General features: G+C 38.6%; 1 protein-coding gene across 1 annotated transcript in view; it reads left to right on the top strand.

Moving 5' to 3' along the window:
- Positions 1-24,571, top strand: part of LOC135257850 (protein eva-1 homolog C) — a 71,395-nt gene that overhangs the window by 39,243 nt on the left and 7,581 nt on the right. The window contains exons 3-4 of the mRNA XM_064341025.1: positions 20,131-20,268; positions 22,122-22,295. Of these exons, the coding sequence (XP_064197095.1) occupies positions 20,131-20,268; positions 22,122-22,295 (312 nt within the window). The remainder of the gene's footprint in view (positions 1-20,130; positions 20,269-22,121; positions 22,296-24,571) is intronic.

Raw genomic sequence — 24,571 nt, 5'->3', positions numbered from 1 at the left:
TGTGGGGTTGGCCCCTTTTTGTATTTCATTTTGTATTCCTGCTTTTATACTCCGGTAAACCTGCAGAGATTGTTGTACTTGGCTCATTTGATTTTAATGTGTCATTGGTCTCTCACCAAACAAGGCAACAGTTAAAAAGAGTACTCTTGCTTCTGAGTGTCAAGTAAAAGTGTGCATTAGTCCTTGCCTAGTTCATGGGCTTGCCTTCAGTGTATTCACCAGGCATCCATCATTGTTTCTTCCAACAGTGTTTCTTCTGTCTGTCTGCTACACATTTTTTTTTTAGATTTAGTAAAAATCACTCTGAAAACACAAGGTAGCGGTTATTTAATTTACGGTTAAAAGGAAAGAGGATGGATACGTGTTATAGTACAGCAGTAATCTGGAGTGTTTGTGCACATTGATTTTTGCTCTAACATAGGTTTTGTGCAGTTAAACACCGAGAAGTATTACTAATTTGTTCATAGTGCATCTATGATATGCAACATGTCTGAGAATCACCTTTACATTTTGTCTTATTATACGAGGTACACCTACAAGAGCACATTTCATTCACAAATAACATTTATCTGATAATGCAGAATATGTCTTAGCTTGCAGCCTAGTCAAGCTGTTTGGTGGTGAAAAAGAAAGGTGTTTACTCGTTTGGTGTCCTGGTTCATGTTTTAGAAGAAGAGTGGAAAAAAGACAGGGCATCAGCTGTTTCTACAGTGGAAAAAGTAACTTGGAAAAGCAATGTGTAAAACTGTTACAGTTGGCACAAAGTTGACCCAGAGGAAGGGAGGGAGGGGGGGGAGGAGAGAGAGAGAGAGAGAGAGAGAGTGAGAGAGAACGGGTAGGCTATGACCAGGAATCTCTGTCGTGTCTCTGATAACAGAAGTCGCTAGTTGGCTAGTTCATTTTCCTCCCCGTCAGCACCCAACAATGTCTGTGAGGGAGAGGAAATGTACCTTATCGGACCTGTGTTTTGTAGTTGTTCCAATGACCTTTGGTGTGCATTTTTGTACATTGCTTTGGATAAAAGCGTCTGCCAAATAAATGTAATGTAAAATGAGCCCTCCTTTCTTTTTACTTTTTCTCTCTCCTTCTCTCTCTCTCTCTCTCTCTCTCTCTCCCACGACTGAGCTCCCTCCCACCTTTTGATCTTTTTCTTGAGTCCAGGCAAGCATTTCTTCTCTTTTTTCCTTCTCCCCCCAAGGCTCCCTCATTCTCTCGCGCTCCTGATCGCTCGCTGGGTTGTCTCTTTGCTGCTCTCGCCACAGCCTGCTATAAAGTTTTTTGGGGGAGTTCTTAATAGAAAGAGCAGATGTGGAGCTACTTCCTGCCGCTCTGTGGGTAATAAGCAGCTGCTTTGTGGCAGGTCCCACTCTCCCACCCTGGGCCAGGCTGTCATTAGCCACAGGGCTGGTGGCTAGGGGAACGCACACTGGGTGATCATTGTTTTAGGATTACATGCCTCAGGACTGAGGCTGAAACTGTTGTAAGAGGAGTCAGGAGTGAGCTGCAGTGACCTGACTGTATGGACGTTATGTATCTCGCGTTTCAGAGCTGAAGGGGTAAGGTCTGCATTTCTTTTTGGTTGTTGTTGAGTTGTTTAAAAAGAAAAAAAAAGTTGCTCACATGTTCTGTGTGTAATATGAAAAATTTTACAGAGGACCAGGCAACTGTATGCAGCAGATGTCTCGTTCATCTTAAACTGCCATATTCCCACTGCAAAAATAAGTTTATAGGGTATTGTAAGCCTCTCGTTTTGGGCTTTAGGTAGATTAGGACCTGGTTTTCCACGGTTGCACTGTTTGGAGGTAAGAGATGTATGCTATAGGTTGAATGTTCTTGATAGAAATTTTCACCAGTGAGGCACTCAGGATAAGCATTGTGAGTCATTTCCTGCAATTTTAAAACGTGCTCTTTTATGCTCTTCTTTTGCATTTTATTTGCCCATTAAAATCTAAAATATTAATACTTTCTCTTCAGTACTGTCCTTCAGTTATCACCTCTCCCGCCTCTCTCTGCCTCACAGTAATGCTGTCCTTTAAGTACACTGGCTGAGAAAGATAAACAGGCTAATATGATGAAAATATAATACTACAGGGGGGGAAAGAGGTCAGTGTTCAAATGAATGATTCTGAAGTCACAATTTGTTAGAAAAACCAGCAATTAAGTGGAGTTTGATTCTTCTCATCACCCTACCCTCATGAGACTCAATTTCTTCTGAAATCCACAGACCATTTTGTGTTCAACAAGACGTAATTATCAAAAAATGAAGGCAGAAACTCTGTAATGATGCCTATAATATTTTGTCAAAGTGTTTTTTTGGATCAGCATGCATGAGCCATACCATATAGCCATAATAATAAAAAAAGTATAATCAAATTTTTACAACGGTACAAAACGTATATTAATACCAGCTGTAATTTGTGCTGTTTTGAATGTAAAATAATATATATAAACTGTATTTAAAATTTTGCCTCTCTACCCCAATTAATATGATTATTGAATATGCTACACTTAATGGGAAAACATTTGTATGTGTTTTTGCAAAAACATTTTAATAATGCTAATGTATAATTTATAAATACGGTAGAAGAAATTGCTCTCCTTCTCCTCAGTTGACATTTGGTTTTCAACAGCCCGTGAGGTCCAGGCATTTGTTACTTTACTGTACACTGGCCTGCTTCTTTTTAAGTCACAGGTCAGGCTGATGAGTTCTGATTTAGTGGTACAAGTGCCCGCTATGTTAAGTTATGGATGAGAGTTATGGACGAGTTCAAAACGAGTGTGTGTCATTGTCTTTGAGGCTATTGTGTGGATTGGACTTTCAACCGACTAGATTTTCAGTTTCTAACATTTTTTTAACATGTGTAATATAATTGGAAATTGATGTTTTAAGTTTTCTAGAACATAGTTCCTAGATAGGTATTTACAATTCTGCTTTTGCTGGCTCCTAAAAAGTTATTTTTTCTTTATATCTTCAGCTGACTTTCAGCATGGCAAAAGCACAGTCCACTGATTAATTTCAGAATGCAAAATGTGAAATTAGCAATTTAAACTTCCACTACACGTTTCTCACCATAACAAACTTTTGTGCTTCTTAGGGCCTTGTTTGCTGGAAGCAAAGATCTCTTCGGAGTCCAGTTCTGTAACTGTTTTCAAAGGGACCTTGGTAATGCAACTTAAGTTCACTCTAATGAAAACTGATCTCGGTTCTAATAAAAAGGACTTTCTCAAAGGTGAAGGTAACCAATTGAAATATCTCATGGCATTTGATTGTTTGATGGTGGAGCAGAAAGCTTTTTCCTTGCATGAGCTGTACATCCTCCTGCTGTGGAGTTTCACCGCATGCCCATGTGTGCTCTGTTGGATGGCCTGGCTTTTGCTGCAATCAGGATGGTTTGTTTTCTTTAAAGATCTCAAACAGCTCAGTAATATTTAATATCAGGCCAGAACCTACTGAGGCAGAAACTTGTACTATAACGTTTTATGTACTATGATTTTGTTCATAGCATAGAGAGGGGTTGTTTTGAAGTTTGTTGGCTGTTCAAGAGCCATTTGACACAGTACCCAAGTGTTAATTAAAATTTTGTTTCCACATCCTTGAGGTGGTATAGCCATGGGCTACATTCTGAAAATTAGGCTGGAGTGGCTTCAGTGCCATCCAGAGTTGGATAGAATGTATCCTAAAATGTAACGGCAATCAAAATGGCTACTTTGCAGAGGTATAAGCCATGCAAAAAAAAGAGAAAAAGAGGTGAGCAGCCTGTGCAATACAAAATACTTACAGTGAGCTGCAGAATTTTTGAGACAAAAACTTTTTAATTTGGCCACAATTTTACATTTGTAATCATACAGTGCACATATGTTTAGAGTGCATACTCTCAGCTTTTATTTAAGGGTATTTTTATATGCTTGGGTTTCACCATGTATACATTATCACACTTTTTTAGCTCTGCTAGGTGTGTACTGCAGCCATCTTGCAGCTCCTGCTTGTTTCAGGGGATAGTTGCCTTAAGTTTCCTCTTTTGTATATTTAGTGCATGTTCAATGGGATTTATATCATGCGACTGATTTAGCCAGTCAAGAATTTTTGAGTTTTTGGCTGTTAAAAACTGCCTTGCTGCTTCAGCAGTACATTTTGAATCATTGTCTTGCTGTCGTCTTGCTTTGGAGCCTGTGATTGGTGACAAACACCAATAACAGGCTCCAAAGCCTAGAATCAATGCTAAATACGGAAAGCTACCCTATACTTGCACTAAAGATGCAATTGAACTCACCTGACTGATCAGAACACCTGCAAAGCCATTTGTCCCACATTATGGTGCTCTGAAATGAGAGGACTATGTATAAAAAGTACAGTAGTTTCTACCTGATGAAACCAAAATGTATAAAAATACCTTTATTAAATATCCAATGAGTTTGGAGGCATTTGGTTGAACTTGAGCAGATAAGATGATTCTTTAGACTTGAAAATTAATTTTGCTGCTCCTATCAGCAGTTACATTATCAATGAAGACAAGTGAGCCAGTACCTGTGGCAGCCATACATGCCCAAACCATAACGCCTCCACCCTGTTTCACAGATGGGGGGCGGGGGTGTGCTTTGGATCTTGGGCAGTTTATTTGACGTGCACACTTCCTTTTGCCATCTCTCTGATACAAGTTAATCTTGGTCTCATCTGTCTACATGACCCATTTCCAGAACTCTGCTGGTTCTTTTAGGTACGTCTTAGCAAACTGTGACCTGGCCATCCTGTTTTTATGGCTAACTAGTGGTTTGCATCTTGCTGTGTAGTCACCGCAGTTCTGCTCATGAAGTCACTGACACAACCATGCCTGCCTCCTGAAGAGTGTTTCAGGTCTGTCAGACAGGTGTTTGGAGGTTTTTTTCTTAATTCTTCTGTCCATCAACTGTGGAGGTCTTCTGTAGCCTACCAGGCCCTTTGCGATTGCTGAGCTTACCAATGCTTTCTTTCTTCTGAATGATACTCCAAACATTTGATTTTGGTTAGCCTAAGGTTTGGCCTATGTTGCCGAATCTTTTTTCTTATTTCTCAGCCTCATAATTCCTTAACTTTCATTGAAACAACTCTGGTCCTCTTGTTGACAAACACCAATAACAGGCTCCTAAGCCTAGAATCAATGCTAGATACTGAAAGCTACCCTATACTTGCACTAAAGATGCAATTGAACTCACCTGACTGATCAGAACACCTGCGAAGCCATTTGTCCCACATTATGGTGCTCTGAAATGGGAGGACTATGTATAAAAAGTACAGTAGCTTCTACATGATGAAACCAAAATGTATAAAAATACCTTTAAATAAAAGCTGAGAGCTCACTGTATATGGGTCAAAGATGTAATGTGTCCAGATGCAATTTATTCCTGGTATAACAATGAATATGTACACATTTTGTTTTCTGTAACTGTACACGTTCTCCTTTATTGAACCACAAAAATGTTAATGGTGGTTCATGATAGATTTGGGGCTTTCGCTTTGATAAAGACATAAATTCTTGGCTCTCTCGATGCAGATTGTGTTCTGTAACTGTACTCTCTCATGTTTTGAACCACATAAGTGTTAATGGTGGCTTATGATATGTTTTGGGATTTTACTGTTTTTAAGTGCTAGTTGGGTTGTTGGAGTAAATGTAATTTCCATCTATCAATCCATCCATCCATCCATCCATTATCTATACTTGCTTATCCTGGGCACAGGGGGTGCTGGAGCCAATCCCAGTGTGCGTTGGGAAAGAGGCAGGAATAAATGTCATTTCGTTTTTTAATTTTGTTTTTATTCAGACTTTTTCTTGTTTTCATTTGCCTACAGAAAGTTGTTGAACAACATCAAAAACAAAAAGACAGGCATTACATAATTACATTATTCATGGTACTATATAACATTTCAGCCAGTCTAAATATTGATGTTGAATCAGTTTCAGTCATGGGAAATACACAGAAAATACATAATTTCAAAAACAATTATGATCACTGAATGACATTTTTGGGGAGTGTTGTGTACATATTATTATTACTATCCTGAATCAAACATGAATGCATAGGGAACCTATCAAGGGAACATTTAATATTATAATATATATAATTCTATATTTTGCCCCTTTGAAATCCTTATGCAGCATTGACCTACATATAGTACAAACACTGAAAAACTGCCTGTCCCTGGTTCCATCTCACACTGATATGTTATGCTGGATTCCAGACAATTTGGTATTTACACTTTACCTTGATGTTTCCAAATTATTATGTTTCCCACACTTGAGGGAAAAGCTTTTGCATTTCTAACGTACGGACAATTATCATGTTTCAGTTTCTCGGGCCTTCGCGTTTGTTTTATTCAGATTTATGCTATTCAAGGGCGCAACAATCAAAAGCTGGTAAGTCAATGTATATTATGTTTTCATATTGCCCTATAAAACAAGAAAAATAAAGAATGTATCATAACTGCGCACCACTTAAGCTCATTATTCTCTGTTCTATCCAGTATAGTTCTTTACATCTAAAACAAAATTGGCTTTGTTTCCAGGTCATTGATGTTTCCATATATTAAAAAAAAAAAAGTATTAAATGGCCCCAAGCATAAAGAGAAGCATTTCAGTTATGTCCTTGGCAGCTTGTTTCCATGCCCCAGCCATTGATTTGTTATTGTTATGTTAATTTTGCAGTATCGCCTGACTGACTTCTTTTCTGGATGCTAGGTCCACCACATTGACCTAGCTAACCATTTCCTATTGAATGCTGACTATCTGCTCTCCTCTTCGAGAAGCCAGAACTATGAGTCACTTTAGCAGTGAAGCCAAGAAGCCAGAACTGTGAACCATTTCAAGTAGTGAATGGCATTCTCCCTTAATGGGGATAAAGAAGGCATCCTTACAGGATCTGGGTGGTCCTGTCACTGTGCTATATTTACAGGTGATTCATTTGCTTTCCTCACTGTTGTAACAACTGTTTTAATTATTTCGCACACTTTATGAAAGCAATAGCTTGTGTTTTGCTCAGTGTGCATGTGAACACTGCAATTAAACAGGATCCTCTAAATGACTTGCTGCTATTGTCATAGCGTGTGTTTACAAATACATTGTTTGATCAAAATCAGCGCTGGAGGTGTGCCCACATGCTAAACCACTATCTGCTGCTTAGCTTTCACTGATAGAATTTTGCAGAACTTTGCAGGAATTTCTTTAATTAGTGCAGAATACCATATCTAATCGTTTCCTCCTTTATTTTGTCAGAGACACTCTTTTTTGTTTTGTCATCACTGTGCCTTTGTAATCGGTGCCGTTAAGACCTGAAATTTCACACAGTTCATTTCTGCTCATCAAGATAATCGTTCTTTGAATATTTTGTTGACATTTAATACTTAAGGAAAACTCATGGTGCTGGCATAGGCTAAATTTGAAACCAGACAAAGGAACTCAGTTGTAGCCACCAAGGGTAGTCATGAAACATCATTCTATTACATCATTATTGGCTCAGGGCCTTTTAGTCTGGAACTCTGATGTACCACACTTTCACTTGCAATGGCTCAGAGTTATTGTTCTCTAACTAAATAGTTATTTGTTATTATTATTATTGTTATTATTATTATTATTATTATTATTATTATTAACAACAACAACAATAAGAACAATAATAATAAATCAAATTTAGAAAAATGTACATAGGTCAACACTTTACAGCAGGCTATTTAATTATTTACTCTTAATTCTTAATTTGATTCCCCTTTAATGTATTTTTCTGAATGTAAGTAACACAGTTTTTTCTCTGTTTGTTTTTGGACAAAATCTAAATCCACAGCTTGCCAACTGAAAGCTTCAGATGACAGAATATATGCACAGTGTATGTATGTGATGTGACAGAAATAGCCACCTGCGGCCATGGTCTCCTCCACTGTGTTCAAGGCAGGGACATTTTCATATATCACCTTGTGCCTTTTATATTCAAGCAGCCACTAAAATAAAATGAGACTGACATTTGTTCATTTAAATCTCATCCTTTTGTCATATGGAAAAATCAGTGGCGCATTCCATACAATTAGATAAGCAACTTTAGTTTATTTTTGACAATGTCCACATGTTTCCTGCTTTACAGCTTGTTTTTATATCTGGGCTGTGAGTATAGGTCCTGCAGCACAGTACTTAGGAATTTAATCAAGGGAGAACTTTCCAGAAGGTGAAGCTGGCCCCAGGTCTAGAAGTTTCTTGAATACTGAGGCGAAAAAGAAAAGGGGAAATTCAGGGCTCACTCCAGTGAGCATCTGCCCATTACCATGTTTTGTGATTAAAATGAGCAAAATGAGGTTGGGTACAGAGAAGCAGAAAAATAACAACAACAACAAAATGGAGTAGATTTCAGGTAAAGAGGAAAGCAGGAAACTGTATTTATAAAATATAACTGTCTAGTGTGTTTAGTCTAGTACAAAATGATGCCCTTGTTCTGGAGGATGGCACATTTTTCGAAAGCTTTCACATTTGTGAGTTTGGAGAGTGCTGAGTATGGTTTTAATCATACTGCTGCTTACTACAGAGTGCATTTCTGCCAAGGAAAAGGGCAGTAATCTATTGGTTTTTATCATTTGCCACTTGTGACAGAGATGCAGGATATGGCTGTGGACCATTTTCTTGCTACACACAGCCTCATCTTATATGTTAGTCAATCCTTATGATCTGGTGAGACCATTAGAGAAGTTCTTGAAGTACTCTGGGATCAAACACCTTTTAACTTCTAGCTGTGTTTGTGTGTGTGTGTGTGTGTGTGTGTGTCTGTCTGTCTGTGTGAGTGTAGGTGTGTATAGGAGAGTGTGCACACGTATGTGCGTGTGGTGGCCACACATTATTTGAGTGTTCATCATATTTCTTCAAAAACAGCTTCGTTACTGAACTGTGCCTACCTTCGGACCAACCCAGGCTCAACTTCATGCTTGTCTGACACTGTGGGGTGTCTATGCACCTGAATCAGAGCTGGTCAGACAAGCTCCTCACCCCATCCTCTTCTTTGCAGATATCCTGGTAGCATTCAGGGTTAACAGGAACATGACAGTATTATGACATTTATTACGTGCGGAGCTCTACCAGGCACAATGATAATATGCAACGGAACAATACCAGTGGTGACTGGATTAACATTTTCTGGCTATACTCTCTAGCTAACCTACTGTGGGCAGTAGTCTCAACATGGCAAATAGAAATGCTATTCATTTTTGCACCATTACATTTTTTTTTTGCGACACATTTTTTTTTACCTAATGTTTTTTTACCAACATACTCAACTATTGGGGAGCTATTTTCTGTTTTCTGGTCATTAGGTGACTCCCTGGTTGTTTAGCCCCTGTTTAGTGTGACATGTAGAGAGGAAATTTTACAGAATCGTGACTGTTAGAGTCCCACTCCAGTGCTGAACATAAACAAAGGCTGAATTAATGTAATGGGAATTCTTAGAGAGCTTGTTAAAGTTGTTATTATAAAAAAAAACATTGTCAAGACAGTAATTGAAAACTGGATTATGTTTTCTTTCTCATCTTATTTTTAGAAATACCCTGACCTAGATAAGCGGGTATAGATAATGAATGGATGAGTTGTTCATTCTCAAAAAACCTTGCAGTGCGTCTCAACTACTATTTTCGTGACTGCAAGTGTCTTCAAATCAGTTTCTATACATTTATACAGTGACACATTAAAATCAACCATATTTGATTACTAGTGAGTAATTTCTTCTGATAGAGGTTTGGTTTATAAAGGGTTAACTGTTTTTTTTAACAGGTAGACCCAGGTCTATCAGTAGATACATTTCAGTCTTGTACCATGGCTTGCTCATTATTGTACACTTATTTGTTTCAACAGTGGAGAACATTAGAGCCTCTTTTTGTATGGGTTCACTTGAAAGCTGAAGAAATCTATTATTAGAGTAAGCACTTAAAAATAGCTTTCTCTGAGCATGCTCTGAGCATGCTGTATTCCAGCAGCTGTTTTTGATAAAGAAACTCTTGCTCAGTTCTGGAGTGGTGGAGTCAGATCCGCTTACATCACCTCCTCCCTCACAGTGAAGAGAACACACACTGCTTCTCCGATGTCCCTCCCCTGATCACTACCCTGTCTGACACACACACATACAGATACACGTGCATGCATGCAGACTCACATATGTAAAGATTAGCTCTTGCAAAGACAATCAGGGAGACACAAATGGACAGAAATGCAAACAAATGGTAGGGCACACACCCTCTCAGACACATAAATACATATGCAAACACACACAGGTATGCACACGTACATTGCGAATATCACACCAGTCAGAAGAGAGGTTTGCATGCAACTGGCTCGTAGGCCACTTGCCCCAAGAGATCCTGAAATATTTCAGACTCGCTCCAGGGATGGCCTGGACCCTGCAAGCTCTTCTCACCCATTAAAACAAATGAATCCTGTGCCCAGCCAGATTTTATTCTCTCTCGCAATTTGGATTGTATGAAGTTGATCAGTGCTTTGCGGCATTGTTAGGCACAGATGAACATTTTGCAGGCCTCTGCTTGCATTGCAGTCTTCATCCCAGACCAAGGGAGTATGCCACGGCATTACAAAAGATGCCCACTTCCCTAAGCTTGGGTTTTATTATGGTCTAAACACCAGGGTGGCATGTGCATCTGCTGGTATTCAGACTCAACAGACAGACATGTTTTCCTGGCCCACTTCAAATAAACACCTGATTAGTCCCTGTGATCTGCTGCCTTCAGTCACAACTTCATTTATATAAGAAAACTGCTCACGTGAAGACAAAAGCAGAAAAAAATATGGCCTTATGAAAGAACTGCTGTACTAGTGAAACTGCTCTGGATCAGACTTTACCTGAACGCATACTCTCAAGATCAGTCTCAATTTTCAGATAGGTTAAGCAACTGGATAAGGATTTAAGAATATATAATAACAACCCATTCATCCCATCTAGGCTTGTGAGGGTATTTCTTGAACTTTTGATTTTCTAGATTAAAAAGAACAGTTTAAAAGATTAAGTTTTGTATTAAAAGTAATATATTTCAAAATAAAAATACAGAGCCCTTGGGACATTTTTACTTATCTGAAAATATAGTGTGAGTTCTTAAAAAGCCATCAACACTGGTTATAGCTTTCACTGAACATTTGCTGTTGAATATCTTGTCAAGTTGCATATTTGTGAAGTATATTCTGAAATGTATACATTGTTACGACTAATTTTGGTGCGGTTGCAAAAATGAATGGGAATGAATTGGGAGCCAGACAACCGAGGGGAACGGTGATGCCGTTAATGGTCAACAGGGACAGCTGATGTTGTGATGCTGATGCTAGTGTTCACACTATGCAAATTAAATGGGGTAAGCTCCTTAAAATTACTTGTGTTATACCAAAGTGAAACATCCCTTTGAAGTAGTGAGTGTTAGTACTGACTCAGTGCATTCTTCCAGTGATCCTCTCCCACAAAATGCAATTAAGTTTAGAAAACAAACAGTTGAGCAGGCAGGGGTGTATCTTAGTGGTTAGGGGACTGGACTTAAATTATGGGTTTTCGAATTGTTAGGAAAACTGATGTTGTGTACATAAGCAGGGGGCTTGTTTTGGTTTGCCCTCTCACTGTATGCAGTGTGCACAAAGCAAGCAATGCACTATTAAATCTAGAAAGTACAGTATAGTTTTTGGTACATGTAGCCAAGACTACTATGAGTGCACTTGCCATTCTATTTGAGTAGAGTTTGAGTCTGAACAAGCATATTCTTTTTCTTCTTCGAGCTGACAAACCACATGAGTTGGGGAATGTATCACTACATTCAGGAAACTCTTACTGCAGCCAACCAATGGTGGGCCTCAGCAATCACATATTCATCAATTTCCATACTCAACCAATCACCTACATGCCACACATTTTCTCATATCCATCCAATCACATACAAACCTCACCAGTGGAGCACTCCAGTGCTGCTGATTACCTGTGCTGCTTTTGAATGTTGCACAGAATTGCGCTCACCCTCTACTGCCTGAGCTACTACCTGTTGTTTGGATCTGCTTCTAGGTGCTGGTGCGTGCATTTTAGTACCTGAAGCAGATCCATTCAGCCCCAAACCAAAATAATTTATTTACATATTCATTAAAATATTCTAAATATGTGAGTTGTCCTGACTGAAATACTGTAAATGGTAATGGGTGGGTGAGGGAGCGAAGGAAAACTGAATACTAACGGGTGTTTGGTGAAGAGAGAGAATAAATACTAGTGGTAATGGGTGGGGTGGGGGAGTAGGAATACTGTAAATGGTAACAGTGGAGGAGAGAGTAGAAATACTGTAAATTGTAATTGGTGGGTAAGTGGGAGTAGGAATATTATAATTGGTAATAGATGAAAGAGAAAGAGAGAGAGAAAGAGAGAGAGAGAAGGAATACTGTAAATGGTAATGGGTGTTGAAGGAAGAGTATGAATACTGTAAATGGTAACAGGACGGAGAAAGAAAGTAGGAATACTGTAAATGGTAATCTCAACAACAGCATGTTTTCGACTTACAAAAATGCCATGTTACTCACACATACAATTAAGGCCAAAAGTTTACATACACCTAGGCTAAAGATATTCAAACTCAATTTTTCACAACTCTGCACATTTCATATTACCATACATTTCTTTTGTCAAGTCAATTAGGGCATCTACTTTGTTTACATCAGAGGTAATTTTAAACAATCGATTAGAGACAGATTTATTTCTGCTTTAATTCACTTAATTGGAAATTAATTGGCACCTGTGGCTGTATTTAAGGGCCTACCTTTAGAACCACTGCCTTTTTGTCCTTGATACCGTGGGGAAATCCAAACAACTCAGCCAAGACCTCAAAAAAAATTGTGGACCTCCACAAGTCCGGTTCCTCCTTAGGAGCTATTTCCAAACAACTGCAGATACCACAATCATCTATACAAACTGAGCCCCAAGACAACAACAAAGGAACTGGTGAAGGAGTTGGAGGCATCAGGTACCAAAGTATCTACATCCACCATTAAGAGAACCCTACATCGCCATGGCCTGAAAGGCTGTCGTGCAAGGAAGAAGCCCCTACTCCAAGATGGACATAAAAAAGCCAGAATTAAGTTTGCAGGTGATCACCAGGAAGAAGACCTTGCCTTTGGGAGGAGTGTTCTCTGGTCAGATGAAACAAAAATTGAACTGTTTGCCCATAATGATCAGCGCTATTTATGGAGGAAAAAGGGTGAGGCTTTTAGTCCGAAGAACACCATCCCAACTATGAACCATGGGGGTGGCAGCATCATGTTGTGGGGGTGTTTTGCTGGAAAAGGGATTGGTGCACCGCAGAAAATAGATGGCATCATGAGAAAGGAGGGTCATCTAGAAATACTGAAGCAATACCTCAAGACATCAGCTAGAAAGTTAAAACGTGGTCTTCCAGCAGGACAATGATCCTAAGCATACCTCCAAAGTTGTAACAAAATGGCTTAAAGACGGAGTTACACCAGTTCTGTCAGGAGGAATGGGCAAAAATTCCAGCAAAGTATTGTGAGAAGCTTGTGGAAGGCTACCCCAAGCATTTAATTCCAGTTAAGCAATTAAAAGGCAATGCCACGAAATACTAAATGTATGTAAACGTTTGACCCACTGAAAATCTGATATAATACATAAAAGCTTAAATAAATCTGTCTTTTAGCTATTATGTTGAAATGGTAAATGGACTGCATTTATATAGCACTTTTATCCAAAGCGCTTTACAATTGATGCCTCTCATTCACCCATTCACACATACACTCACACACCAACAGTGAAAGGCTGCCATGCAAGGTACCAATCAGCTCATTGGGAGCAATTAGGGGTTAGGTGTCTTGCTGAGGGACACTTCGACACGCGCAGGGCGGGAGATCGAACCGGCAACCCTCTGACTGCCAGACAAACGCTCTTACCTCCTGAGCTATGTCGAAATTACCTCTTATGGAAATAAAGTAGATACCCTAATTGACCCTAATTGGCAATGTATGGTAACATGAAATGTGTGTTGTGAAAAATAGAGTTTGAATGTCTTCAGCCTAGGTGTATGTAAACGTTTGGCCTCAACTGTACAAAGCACTGTCTAGTCATTACAAACCTATCCAGACATATGTTTGCCCCATACTGTACTGTACTATACTGTTCTGTATAGTTTTGGGTCAGATAAAGTTTAAGCAAAGGAGTACTATAGCATAATTTATTTTACGATGTAAAATAATAAAACATTTTTTACTAGTGAACAATTGTCTAAACAACATAATAGTAATAATAATAACAACAACAACAACTATAATAATAATAATAATAATAACGCATTTTATTCATTCTGTGCTTTTCAACACCCAAAGCACTGGATGGACAGAAATGTTCGAACATAGACTAGTTTTCTAAAAATTATTATTATTTTTTTTACAATTTTTAAGTGTAACACGGCTCAATTGCAGATTATTTTGTATGATTTGCATTTCACACTTTCATGTGACACTTAAACTTTGGATGGCAACATTATTTACAGATGATAAGTTGAAAAAAACAGGGCCAGATCACATTAAATAATTTAGGAAACATTGGGTAGTATTGCTTTAGAATAGAGCTTTAATTTCTTAGCCAGTACTGTTTGTTGTAACTTGGCCTCATTTTTACATTACATTACATTACAGGCATTTGGCAGACGCTCTTATCCAGAGCGACGTACAACAAAGTGTATAACCATAACCAGGAACAAGTATGACGAAACCCCTAGAGAGAAGTACCGGTCCAAGTACAGGGAACAACCGCATAGTTCAACTTGGACCCTGATGGTTAAACTGATTAACACTAACAACGAGAACGGCAACAACGCAATCTATGGAAAAATAAAAATAAATAAATAAATAAATAATATCAATTAACGGCAGGCCTAGATTTTGGAAATTTTAATGACTTATAGACAGTGCTTTGTAGGTGTGAGCAACTTGGTATTTTTGTGCATTGAAAGAGAAATTCTTTTTGTAGGGAATCCTGAAAAGTACCAAACTCTCAGTGCTGTATAGGTATGGGGCATGCCGCCCCACCAAGCTGTAACTTGGCGGGATGGCATACATGCCCTCCCAATAGGTGGGAGAGTGAGTAGGAATACTGTAAATGGTGGTGAAGGGAGAGTATGAATGGGCTACTGTGTAAGTGATAATGGATAGGGGAGGGAGAGCATGAATACAATAAATGGCAATGGGGGTAGTAGATGGATAATCACTTCCCAGTTGCCAGTTTCTCAGTGCTTGGCTCAGGGGTTAGTGTATTCAGTCCAGGTATTTGATTTACCACCAGTTGGCTGGTTAAGTCAAGGGTTTACCAAGTTCCACCGGGGTCCATAAAATCAAATGTTTGCAAAAGTTGTTTTCAATAAAACCCAACAAGTATGTTTTGATTTGATTTCAAATTTTATTCTCTAGCCCAAAAACAAAACCTCAGGGCAAAGTCAGCAGGGTCCTCATAAAATTCCCAGCGCCTCTGTACATACACTTACAACCTTCAGGACTGTACTGTATATCTAAATGCACTATAAAACTGTACTTATAGTGCATTTCCTGTCTTTTGGATGAGACGTTAAACCGAGGTCCTGACTCACTGTGGTCATTAAAGATCCCATGACACTTATCACAAAGAGTAGGGGGTTCCCCGGTGTCCTGGCTAAAATCCCAGATCTGGCTCTCACAAAAAAACTTGCCATCTAATCATCCCCTGATTCAATTGGCTAAAAAAACGTCCTCTCCCTCCAGTGGAGCTGCTCAGTGGCCAACACTAGAGAATTGTGGTTTTACTGGGCAGCTCCCAGATGTGAATGTGTATGAGTTTGAAGCAGGGCATTCCTGCAAAAGAGCATCCGTACCCAGCAAACCTACCCTGGGTAAATAAAGGTTAAATAAAAATAAAATTAAAAAAAGACATAATGATAACTATGGGCCATTTTATAACAGTTAATGTCAGTGAGATTAAGAGCTCCCTAGGTTCATTGTAACACTTGGTCAGTTCTAATATACTTTTATTGATATCTGCAAGGTTTTATATCATTCTGTTATAGAAAGCACAGTGTATTCATCTTGCATCTTACGTCACTTAAGATCATTTCTGTTGAATCAAATTATCTCTAATGGGCAGTGTTGTCATATTTGCTTACTGCTTACTGATAGACATTGTTTTTTTCATCAAACACAGTCTGTGATGCACTGAATTATAACAAGATGGGGAGAAAATGTCAGAGAGCGGAATTCATTCCAACACCAAAACTATTGACCGGTTCATCACATCTTTCTTTCATAAGCTTGCCTGGACTCATAATAAGTGCTGTTTGTTGGACTTTGCTGTCCCAGTTTAAATTGAGTCTGGCTGGGAAATGATTGAAGCCAGGCCTGCTTGGTCAAGCCATTGAAATACTAGTGGTGCATGGCACATTGTTTTAATATGCTTCTGCCAAATTCAGTTCCCCCTGTGTCACTCATGTTATGTTATATAAGGCTAATCCATTTTTTTATTAAGCCAAAAACCTAATATTTTACTTGTCAATGCCCACTGGAGAATATGTTGTTTTGCTCGCGAGTCGGCTAGTTTATTACTCTTACCGCATGCCACTCAGCCAGTGAAAACAAGCACAATCACATCGGCCTCCGGTGGACTTGAATGCACTTCCTGCTTTGTGCTGCAGACTCCTCATGGCAGCCTCTTCTCCCACAGAACTAAATACATCTGCTCCCCATGCTGATTTCTGTGAAGATCAGAATGGAGCTCTGGATTCTTTCGTTAATATTGAGAAATAATTATCTAAATTATTTCTGACTTATCAAAAAAGTGCCGTCTGCTTCTTCAGATTTATTTCTCTCTGGTCTTTACAAAGTAGGATCATACTAAAAGCCTGTATTGTGTGCTTTCAGTAATAAGAGTAATCCCCAAAATTCTCTGACCCAAAGACTAAAGGAATATAGTCCTAAGGAGTAACCTTCTCAGTTTTTCTTTAATTTAACTAAGATTCCTTCCCAGAATTGCTATGACAAATGAAGTCACCGTCACTAGGTTTTTTCTCATTCATTCATGAATAGTTTTGACACAATTGGCAGATAAACGTATGTTCTAAGGCAAGAATGCTTGTTCCTGTCGCTTCCATCTTGGTTATTTTTCACCCACTGTTTAAATTTTCCATCTTTAAGTCTTTGTGGATTGTGAAAAAGTTACGTGTTTTCTATGATGAAATGTCTGTGCACTCTACAGATGCATGTCTTTTATTACTGGGCAGCTAACATGGCAGTCGTCAGACACGATACCCTGGAACATGTGCAGACAATTAGCCCCAATCAGTGGCCTGTAATCGCTGTGGAGTGGGCGGTCGGCACGTTACGACCGGTGATTAGTGTGTCATTCCGATGAAAGTAGACTCCACGGCTGCCAGTACATCCTTTATTTGCCCCAGTCTGTTTTTTTTGTTTGTTTTTTTGTTGAAGGAAGGCCTTGCCCCTCCTACATCAGGGCAGAGCACCATTAACAGGGAGCTTCAAATTGTAGGCTTTTTCTTCTGTTCTTTCTTTATAGTTCATGTTTGCTCTAGTTAATAAATCTGCCTCAGTCTGGGAACAGCATTGTGTCTTCCAGAAAAGCGGAACAGGCTGTCCAGATGAGTGGTACACCTGTTCTGCCTGTAGGCCATAAATTAGTCTGGTCTTGTGGCTTTGATCTCCCCTCCATGCACCAATATCCTTTTTCTGTCAGAGAACTGGAAATGTATTATTTATGCGCCAGCACAAGACATGCGTCATTTCAGTTTAACAGCTCTTAATCTGAAACAATTCTGTTGTTTTACGCAATATATCCAAGCATTTTGGGTGCAAGTTTCCATGTCATGTTGCTGCACTGGAGTTGAGGCTGTCCCATCTGGTTACAAGTGATTTTGTCCTCATGCTGTTCTGGGGTCTGCCCTGGGGTTCTGTGGGGACAGCAGTCTAAAATGATTACAAATATTTGGAAGAAGGTGAAAGGTAAGGTGTTTTTTCTCTTACCAGTTCTATACAATAGGATTGCAGGACACTGCATAAGCCATCTGCAGTGTTTGCTGTGCTGCCTTAGGCACTATGCATTGATAATTTATATCTAAAATCTCATACAGCTTCAGAGTAAATATTAATGATCATTTTGTATACATCCAAACAATTCACCCTGGCCGGAAAAAATGGTAGCTAAGTTTGTGCAGTTTGTACTTTAACCTGAGTCACATATTACGTGGTGGAGGGGGCTGAGGGTATTTTGTGAGAGAAGCTGGGAGTAGCTGGAGCATTTACTATTTAAGACAAAGCTTTTAATACTTTTTTGTCTTTTTGTCTCTTCATTGAGTTCAGTGCAATGAAATTCACAACTCATTTGAAGACCTTTTCATATGGCACAGGCACATAGCTAGGCATAAGCCGATATAGAAAATTTTACCATCAAACTGAGGCAGCTGATTTAAATTAAGTATGTGGGCTTTGTGGTATGTAGGAGAGTCACAATATTCCCAGAATATGACTATTGTAACAGCCACTTATTACAGTTTCCCAGTGCATGTAGACACTACCATTCCATTTCCCTCTCATGTACCTCTCCCATTCAATAAAAGTGGATCATTCAAAAATGTCCAGTAATCCAACTTCTGATCAAACCAACTGCTTTCTAATTTCAAAACAAATGCAGTCCAAATAAGATTCTGCAACGGTATAGTCAACCTTCTTAGCAAAGTCCAGGGAGCTAAATATTTATTGTGCTAATGTAATACATTTTTCGCAGTTGTGTTTTCTTCCTTCATATTTAACTGGGCAATAAATAATGGTCATTAATTCATCATATGCAAACTGAAATTATAACAAACTTTCCAACTGCTACTATTTGCAACATGCACTGGTTTCTTTTTCGCATTAAATGGTTTATTGATAGCAGATGGGTTGTTGGGAAAGCAACAAGACAGTTAGCTGGAACCTGCAATTTAACTGGAAATTCATGTTGTTCTGTTCAGTGCATGTATTCTTATAAGTTAATTGATTTAATTGTGTTGCAATTAAAGTGGATAAGCGTGGCCATTGAGGTGAAATTGAAATAATTTATGATGTATAATTTATTATTTTTTAATGTGATGGTATCATAAAAAACACTGTCTTATGTTTCTTCTCTATTTTACTTTTTGAGGCTTTGGAATAAATATTTTCATTTAGGCGTTTATTAGATATTCTTATCCAAAGCAACTTACATAGATTACATTTCTGCAAACAATCCTTTCAGCTGGATATTTATTGATGCAAGTCAAAGATAAGGGAGCAACTGCAGTGCTCTACCTGGGAACTGAACTTCTGGGTTGCAAGCCCAGTTCCTCTAACCTTTATGTCCTGTGTTTTCCGTCATCTGTCTGTGTCTAACCCAGTGTACCACCTGACCACATCCCTCTGAACAAGGAAATTGGCAGGCTTGTGACCTCACTCATACTGTATGTTGTGTATTATTCATAGAAAAGAAAATAGGGATCAAAGAACTGAGATCAAATACAGTGTTTGGATTTCAGTTATTCATATTGTATTGTTCCCAGGGTGATAAAAATAGTAAAACACAGCCCCTGGCAAAATGGCACTGTGAGGTTATTTTAGGTCTGCACTTGGATTTGGAGCAGAGCCTGACTTTGTCTTGGGAAATTTGGTTTGTATGCTTGTTCACTAAGGGACGGAAAAGAACTGCTTGCTTTTCAAAATCTGATTGCATTTCACCATTCTGCACAGTATTCCCAACTCTCTCCAAGCTGTTAGTTGTTTTTCAGATAAAAACATTAAACTGCTGGACAGTGAAACAAATGTGATAAGTCACATGCAGGCTGGACATGGGGGGGGGGGGGGTGGGGGGGCTCTGTTAATGCAATACACATGAAGGAGGAGAATGCAGCGTCCCACCCCCGCAATGTCTGAGCATGAGTCCTGAGTCACAGTACATGTGGAGGTGAAACACAGGAAGAGTAGCAGCATTTTCGGGAAAAGGGCCCTATCAATGATTATTCAGGGTCACAGACCTGTGATTCAGCTCCACATGATTCATCGGCAAGATTGTATTGCCACTCTAACTTTCCACCTTCACTCTCCTCTTCAGTTCCAAAGAAGCTTCTGAAGGAGGCCTCCACCAAGCAAGCTGTGTACCCTCTGCCACCAAGTCTCCATGACCCAAATGTTGTAGGAGACAGTGCACTTCCTGAGGGATCCGCACTTGTGACCTCGGACTCTCTGCCAGGTAATAGCCCCAGTGCATCTCTGCAGGTTAACCAAAACCGTGTGGAAAAAATGACGTGTGTCACTATACTGTAAAATCTGGAATCCAAAATACAGTACAGAGAAATTATTTTTGTAATATGTCCAAATAAACATATGCATCACAAAACTGTATGTTTTTGAAGATTAATTGCATGAAAGTTGTTGCAATTAATGTATTTGGAATATACTTTGAAATGTATTTTGATAGGTTCTATATTTTGGATTTTATACTTTGTACTTTTATACTTTGACTTTTTTTCCTTTGAGCAAATAAAATGATGACAACATTTTATTGTTGCTGTGATAGTAATTGTAGTGCTCAGTACATTTGTTGGTTTCATTTAATGTGCTTAACTCATTTAAGATAAAATTGTATGTAAAATGTAACTGGTACAGAAGTAGTCAAATACATTTCATTAATAATATGGAGAGGTATATTAAAAATATTTTAAAAAGTGGTGCATGTCATGAACTGCTTAAATTAAAATTTAATTTAATTTAAACTCTTAATTGTAAACTCTCCAATTAAATTTGATCATGATCACTTGTCTTTGAGTTGTTTACAAAGGACACCCATCATTTGGCCTTTCAAGATTTGGAAATATTTCTTCTCAGAACTCACCCAATGACAGTGTAATTACTCTGCTTGAAGCTACATTTTTCATTGAAACGTGGTATTAAGTCCAGTGGGAGGACTTAAGCATCAAGACTCCATATTTGCTTTGGATCACCTTAAGAAATTTGATGAATGCAGATCCCTTACTGAACCCTCCCATACTCTGGGTGAAGCAGTCACCAATTATATCTTGCCCTTTGGAGCTACCGGCCACTGCCGACAGTGGCATAGTCTGGATTTGATCATGCACCACAGCTGGATGCCATAACTGAATGAGCCACCCAACACCCCCCTGATTTTTATTTTTTATTGTATTTCAACAAGTGTACCAGACCAGACTATTGCATGTGTATTTATTTGACGTTCCATCTATGTTCACTTTCCTACCTTTCACTCTCACTGTATTAGGTCAACTAATTGTTTTTTATATATAAACTCACTTTTAGCCAATCATCTGTGAAATCAGTAATTTTACTGTGTCAGGATATACAAATTGAAATAAGGTTAAGGCTCTGGGGTCGTGTGACAGAGGGTAATTAGTGCCCCTGATTATATATTCAGAAAACATAATTATGCTGGATGTGTAGGGTGAATATGCTTTTACCATCATATGAGATTTTGCTGGTAGCCAAACGTTTTGTTAAAGCAAAAGTGTTTCCCACCAATTCATGAGCCATTTACAAAATTCACAAGTCTTTTCTTTTAAAATTGCATAGATGACAGGAATTCTTTCTGTCACCTTATTCTTTGCTGGTGTTAGGTGCTGTTTACAAAAAACATTTTCTTTTTTCCCTGTAGATATAACAAAGTTTTAAATATTGAAAAGTTTTTTTCATGATATATCCAATATGAAGCAGCCAGTGTTATGTGTGGTTTGTAAGTAATTTATACAAAACAGATAGGTCAATACAACAATTTTGAAATTTTTTTATATTAACATCTAATTATATAAAATATATGAGTATATACAATTTTATATACATGCACACATAACAACACATTGCAAAATGTAATAAAGTAATTAAAGTAATTAATTGATAAATAAAAAGTCATTAAATAATGCTGTTTTTCATCACTGACTATAGACATAATAAACTTAACACCAAATATGTGTATACTCTAGTTGCAGATATACTGTAGCCATATGCAGTGCCAGTAGACAGATGTGCTTACTTTACGTGTGTGTGTGTGTGTGTGTGTGTGTTTGGGATTTACAGGGAAGAAAAAGAGAGGGAGGGAGTCTGGCTTGTACTCCTTAGAAGACAAGGCCTTTCCAGAAGGCACGTATGACGGCCCTCTCTGGACCCTGAGACCCCCCGTAGATGCCCAGGCAGTGAATGTGGAGATGGCTCTGATCAGCAATGCTCTAGCAGCCTACAACTTCATAGCAGGTATGCATTGACCAGCAATAGGCAAAAGCACACTAAAAGCACCCAGTTTCAATCAAAGCTCAACATGAGAATTTCAGCTGGAACCAGGTGTTATGGTCACAAGACCAAAACTTAGCCCTTTTTCGCCACACACACCAGTGGTGGATTTGGTGTCAGAACAATGATGCCTTGTTTGAAGAAAAGCATCCAGTTCCAATCAAAGTTCTACATTGGAGCTTCAGTTGGAATCAGGTACTATGGTCACATGAGATCAAAATTGAGCTTTTTGGTCACGCATACCAGCAGTGGGTTTGGTGTCAGTAAAAGGATGCTTATGTTGATAAGGATGTCATACCTGGTGTATATATGGGTTTTTGATATTATGGAATGGTTTTGCATCTATGAATCCTGGGGCTCTTAAGTTTAAAATTAACTAAAACTTGCCCTCAAATGGATCTTTCCACAAGACAATGATACCAAGCGTATCTCAATATCAATTAAATTAACCACAATATTACTGTTTTGCAATGGCTATCTCATCTTCCAGAATTGAACCTTAAAATGTAATGCATGAATTTAAAAGGACAGTCCACAAGTGAGACTGAAGGATATGAAGGATTTTGAAAATTCTGTATGGACAAGTGGTCAAAGATGTTCACTAATATCATAAAACACAAGAAAATACAATACAGTTGTGTTATCCTTGTGGAGAGTGCACAAAATACTGAAAACAGGGCAGGGGGCAATAATATTTTTGGGAAATAGAATTATTACTTGTTAAAAAGTAATTCTCTGAGCAATTGTATTGGTGTGAAAAATCTCCATATCCTACCCTTTTGAGTATATAATACAGCTAATTATCTGTGTTGTTTATTTTATACACTTTTTTGCTTATCTTTATCAAGATAATGACAAAGTGGCGATCACTGAGTTTCTGCACACAATATAGCAAACTACGCACTGATGAGCTATAAGGCAATGATGAGCTATTTCAATGGACTGAATTGGAATTTATTTTAGGTTAATTAAATTTAGTGGTGCACTGAAGTTGGAAGCAGGTAATCCCCCCTCCTCCCTCCCTCTCTCTCTCTCTCTCTCAAAAGTTTGGGTAATGTCACTCTCTTTTCCACACTGAACCCATTTATATGACATTTATTTAAGGTTCGCACATTATCTTAACTTACCCAAGTGGACTAATGATGAATATAGTTAAATATCTAAACATACCATAAGTGGGAAGACATTTCTAATTTTCACGGTTCCCATTTCTCGCCACTAGAGGCCACTCTCTCCATGTCCCTAGTGTTTCCCATGCCATTTGAGTTGTAAATATGTGTGTCTTTAGCTGCGTTTCCACCAAAAGTACCTAACTTTTAGTCCCAGGAACTACTTTTCAAGGAACTAAAAGGTTCCTTCAGCCCATTGTTGTTTGCGTTTCCACCGCGGTCTAAAATCCTGCGAAGATTAGGCAAATTAGCCCACTGACGTATGAAAAAGCGACGTTGTCGTCGGTCCATCTGTCCTATGATTTCTTCTGTAACCCCATACTACCACCAAAGTAGCCTACATTATTTTCTAATAACCGGGGCAGCCCGGAGGGGTTTATTCCACTTATATACAACGAGTTACCAACAATGACTATATATGTTTACTTTTGTATTTATCGATTTTTATCGATTTAATCACCTGAAATTGAAATATTCTTCCGCGGCCGTTTGGGCACATTTTACCGTTGTCAAGCAAAACTGTCGTTGGTAGTTGGACTTGGACCGTTGTTATGCAACAAATAGGATATAACAGGCCAATAGTCAGATTGTAACTGTTTTATATATCCTCTCAAACACATTCATTATGTTTTTATGCAAACATTCACTTTCATGTCTTGACATTTGAGGCGACAGAATGCATTCACATTCCACAAATAACTGGCAACAACAGCAGAAAACATGCACACGTCGTAAACAATTAGCTGTTGAATTGATTACATTCTCATCGTCAATTCCATATAGGCTAATCGCAAAATGACAAAATAGAACGAAAACTCGGACTTGCGTTAAAATTTAAATTAGCAGTGGTACAGCCACTGTTTGCCTTCCTTCAAAGTTACTGCTAGCCGAGCAGCGAAGTGTGCCCTCCAGATGTGAACCATGCACCATAAATTAGTCCATAGTCTTCCTGGTCTTTTTGTGGAGTTGAAGAATGGCGTAAATGGAGTAAAATTATGGCAGTCTGAAAAAGCAAAAGGGACGATTACTAGAATTAACCTGTTATTTTACCCTGACAAAAAGTGCGGAAGG

The sequence above is a fragment of the Anguilla rostrata genome, chromosome 6 (assembly GCF_018555375.3).
Source record: "Anguilla rostrata isolate EN2019 chromosome 6, ASM1855537v3, whole genome shotgun sequence".
In the NCBI taxonomy this organism is placed as follows: Eukaryota; Metazoa; Chordata; class Actinopteri; order Anguilliformes; family Anguillidae; genus Anguilla; species Anguilla rostrata.
Note: the sequence above shows the minus strand (reverse complement) of the source record. Positions and strands in the feature narration are given on the sequence as shown.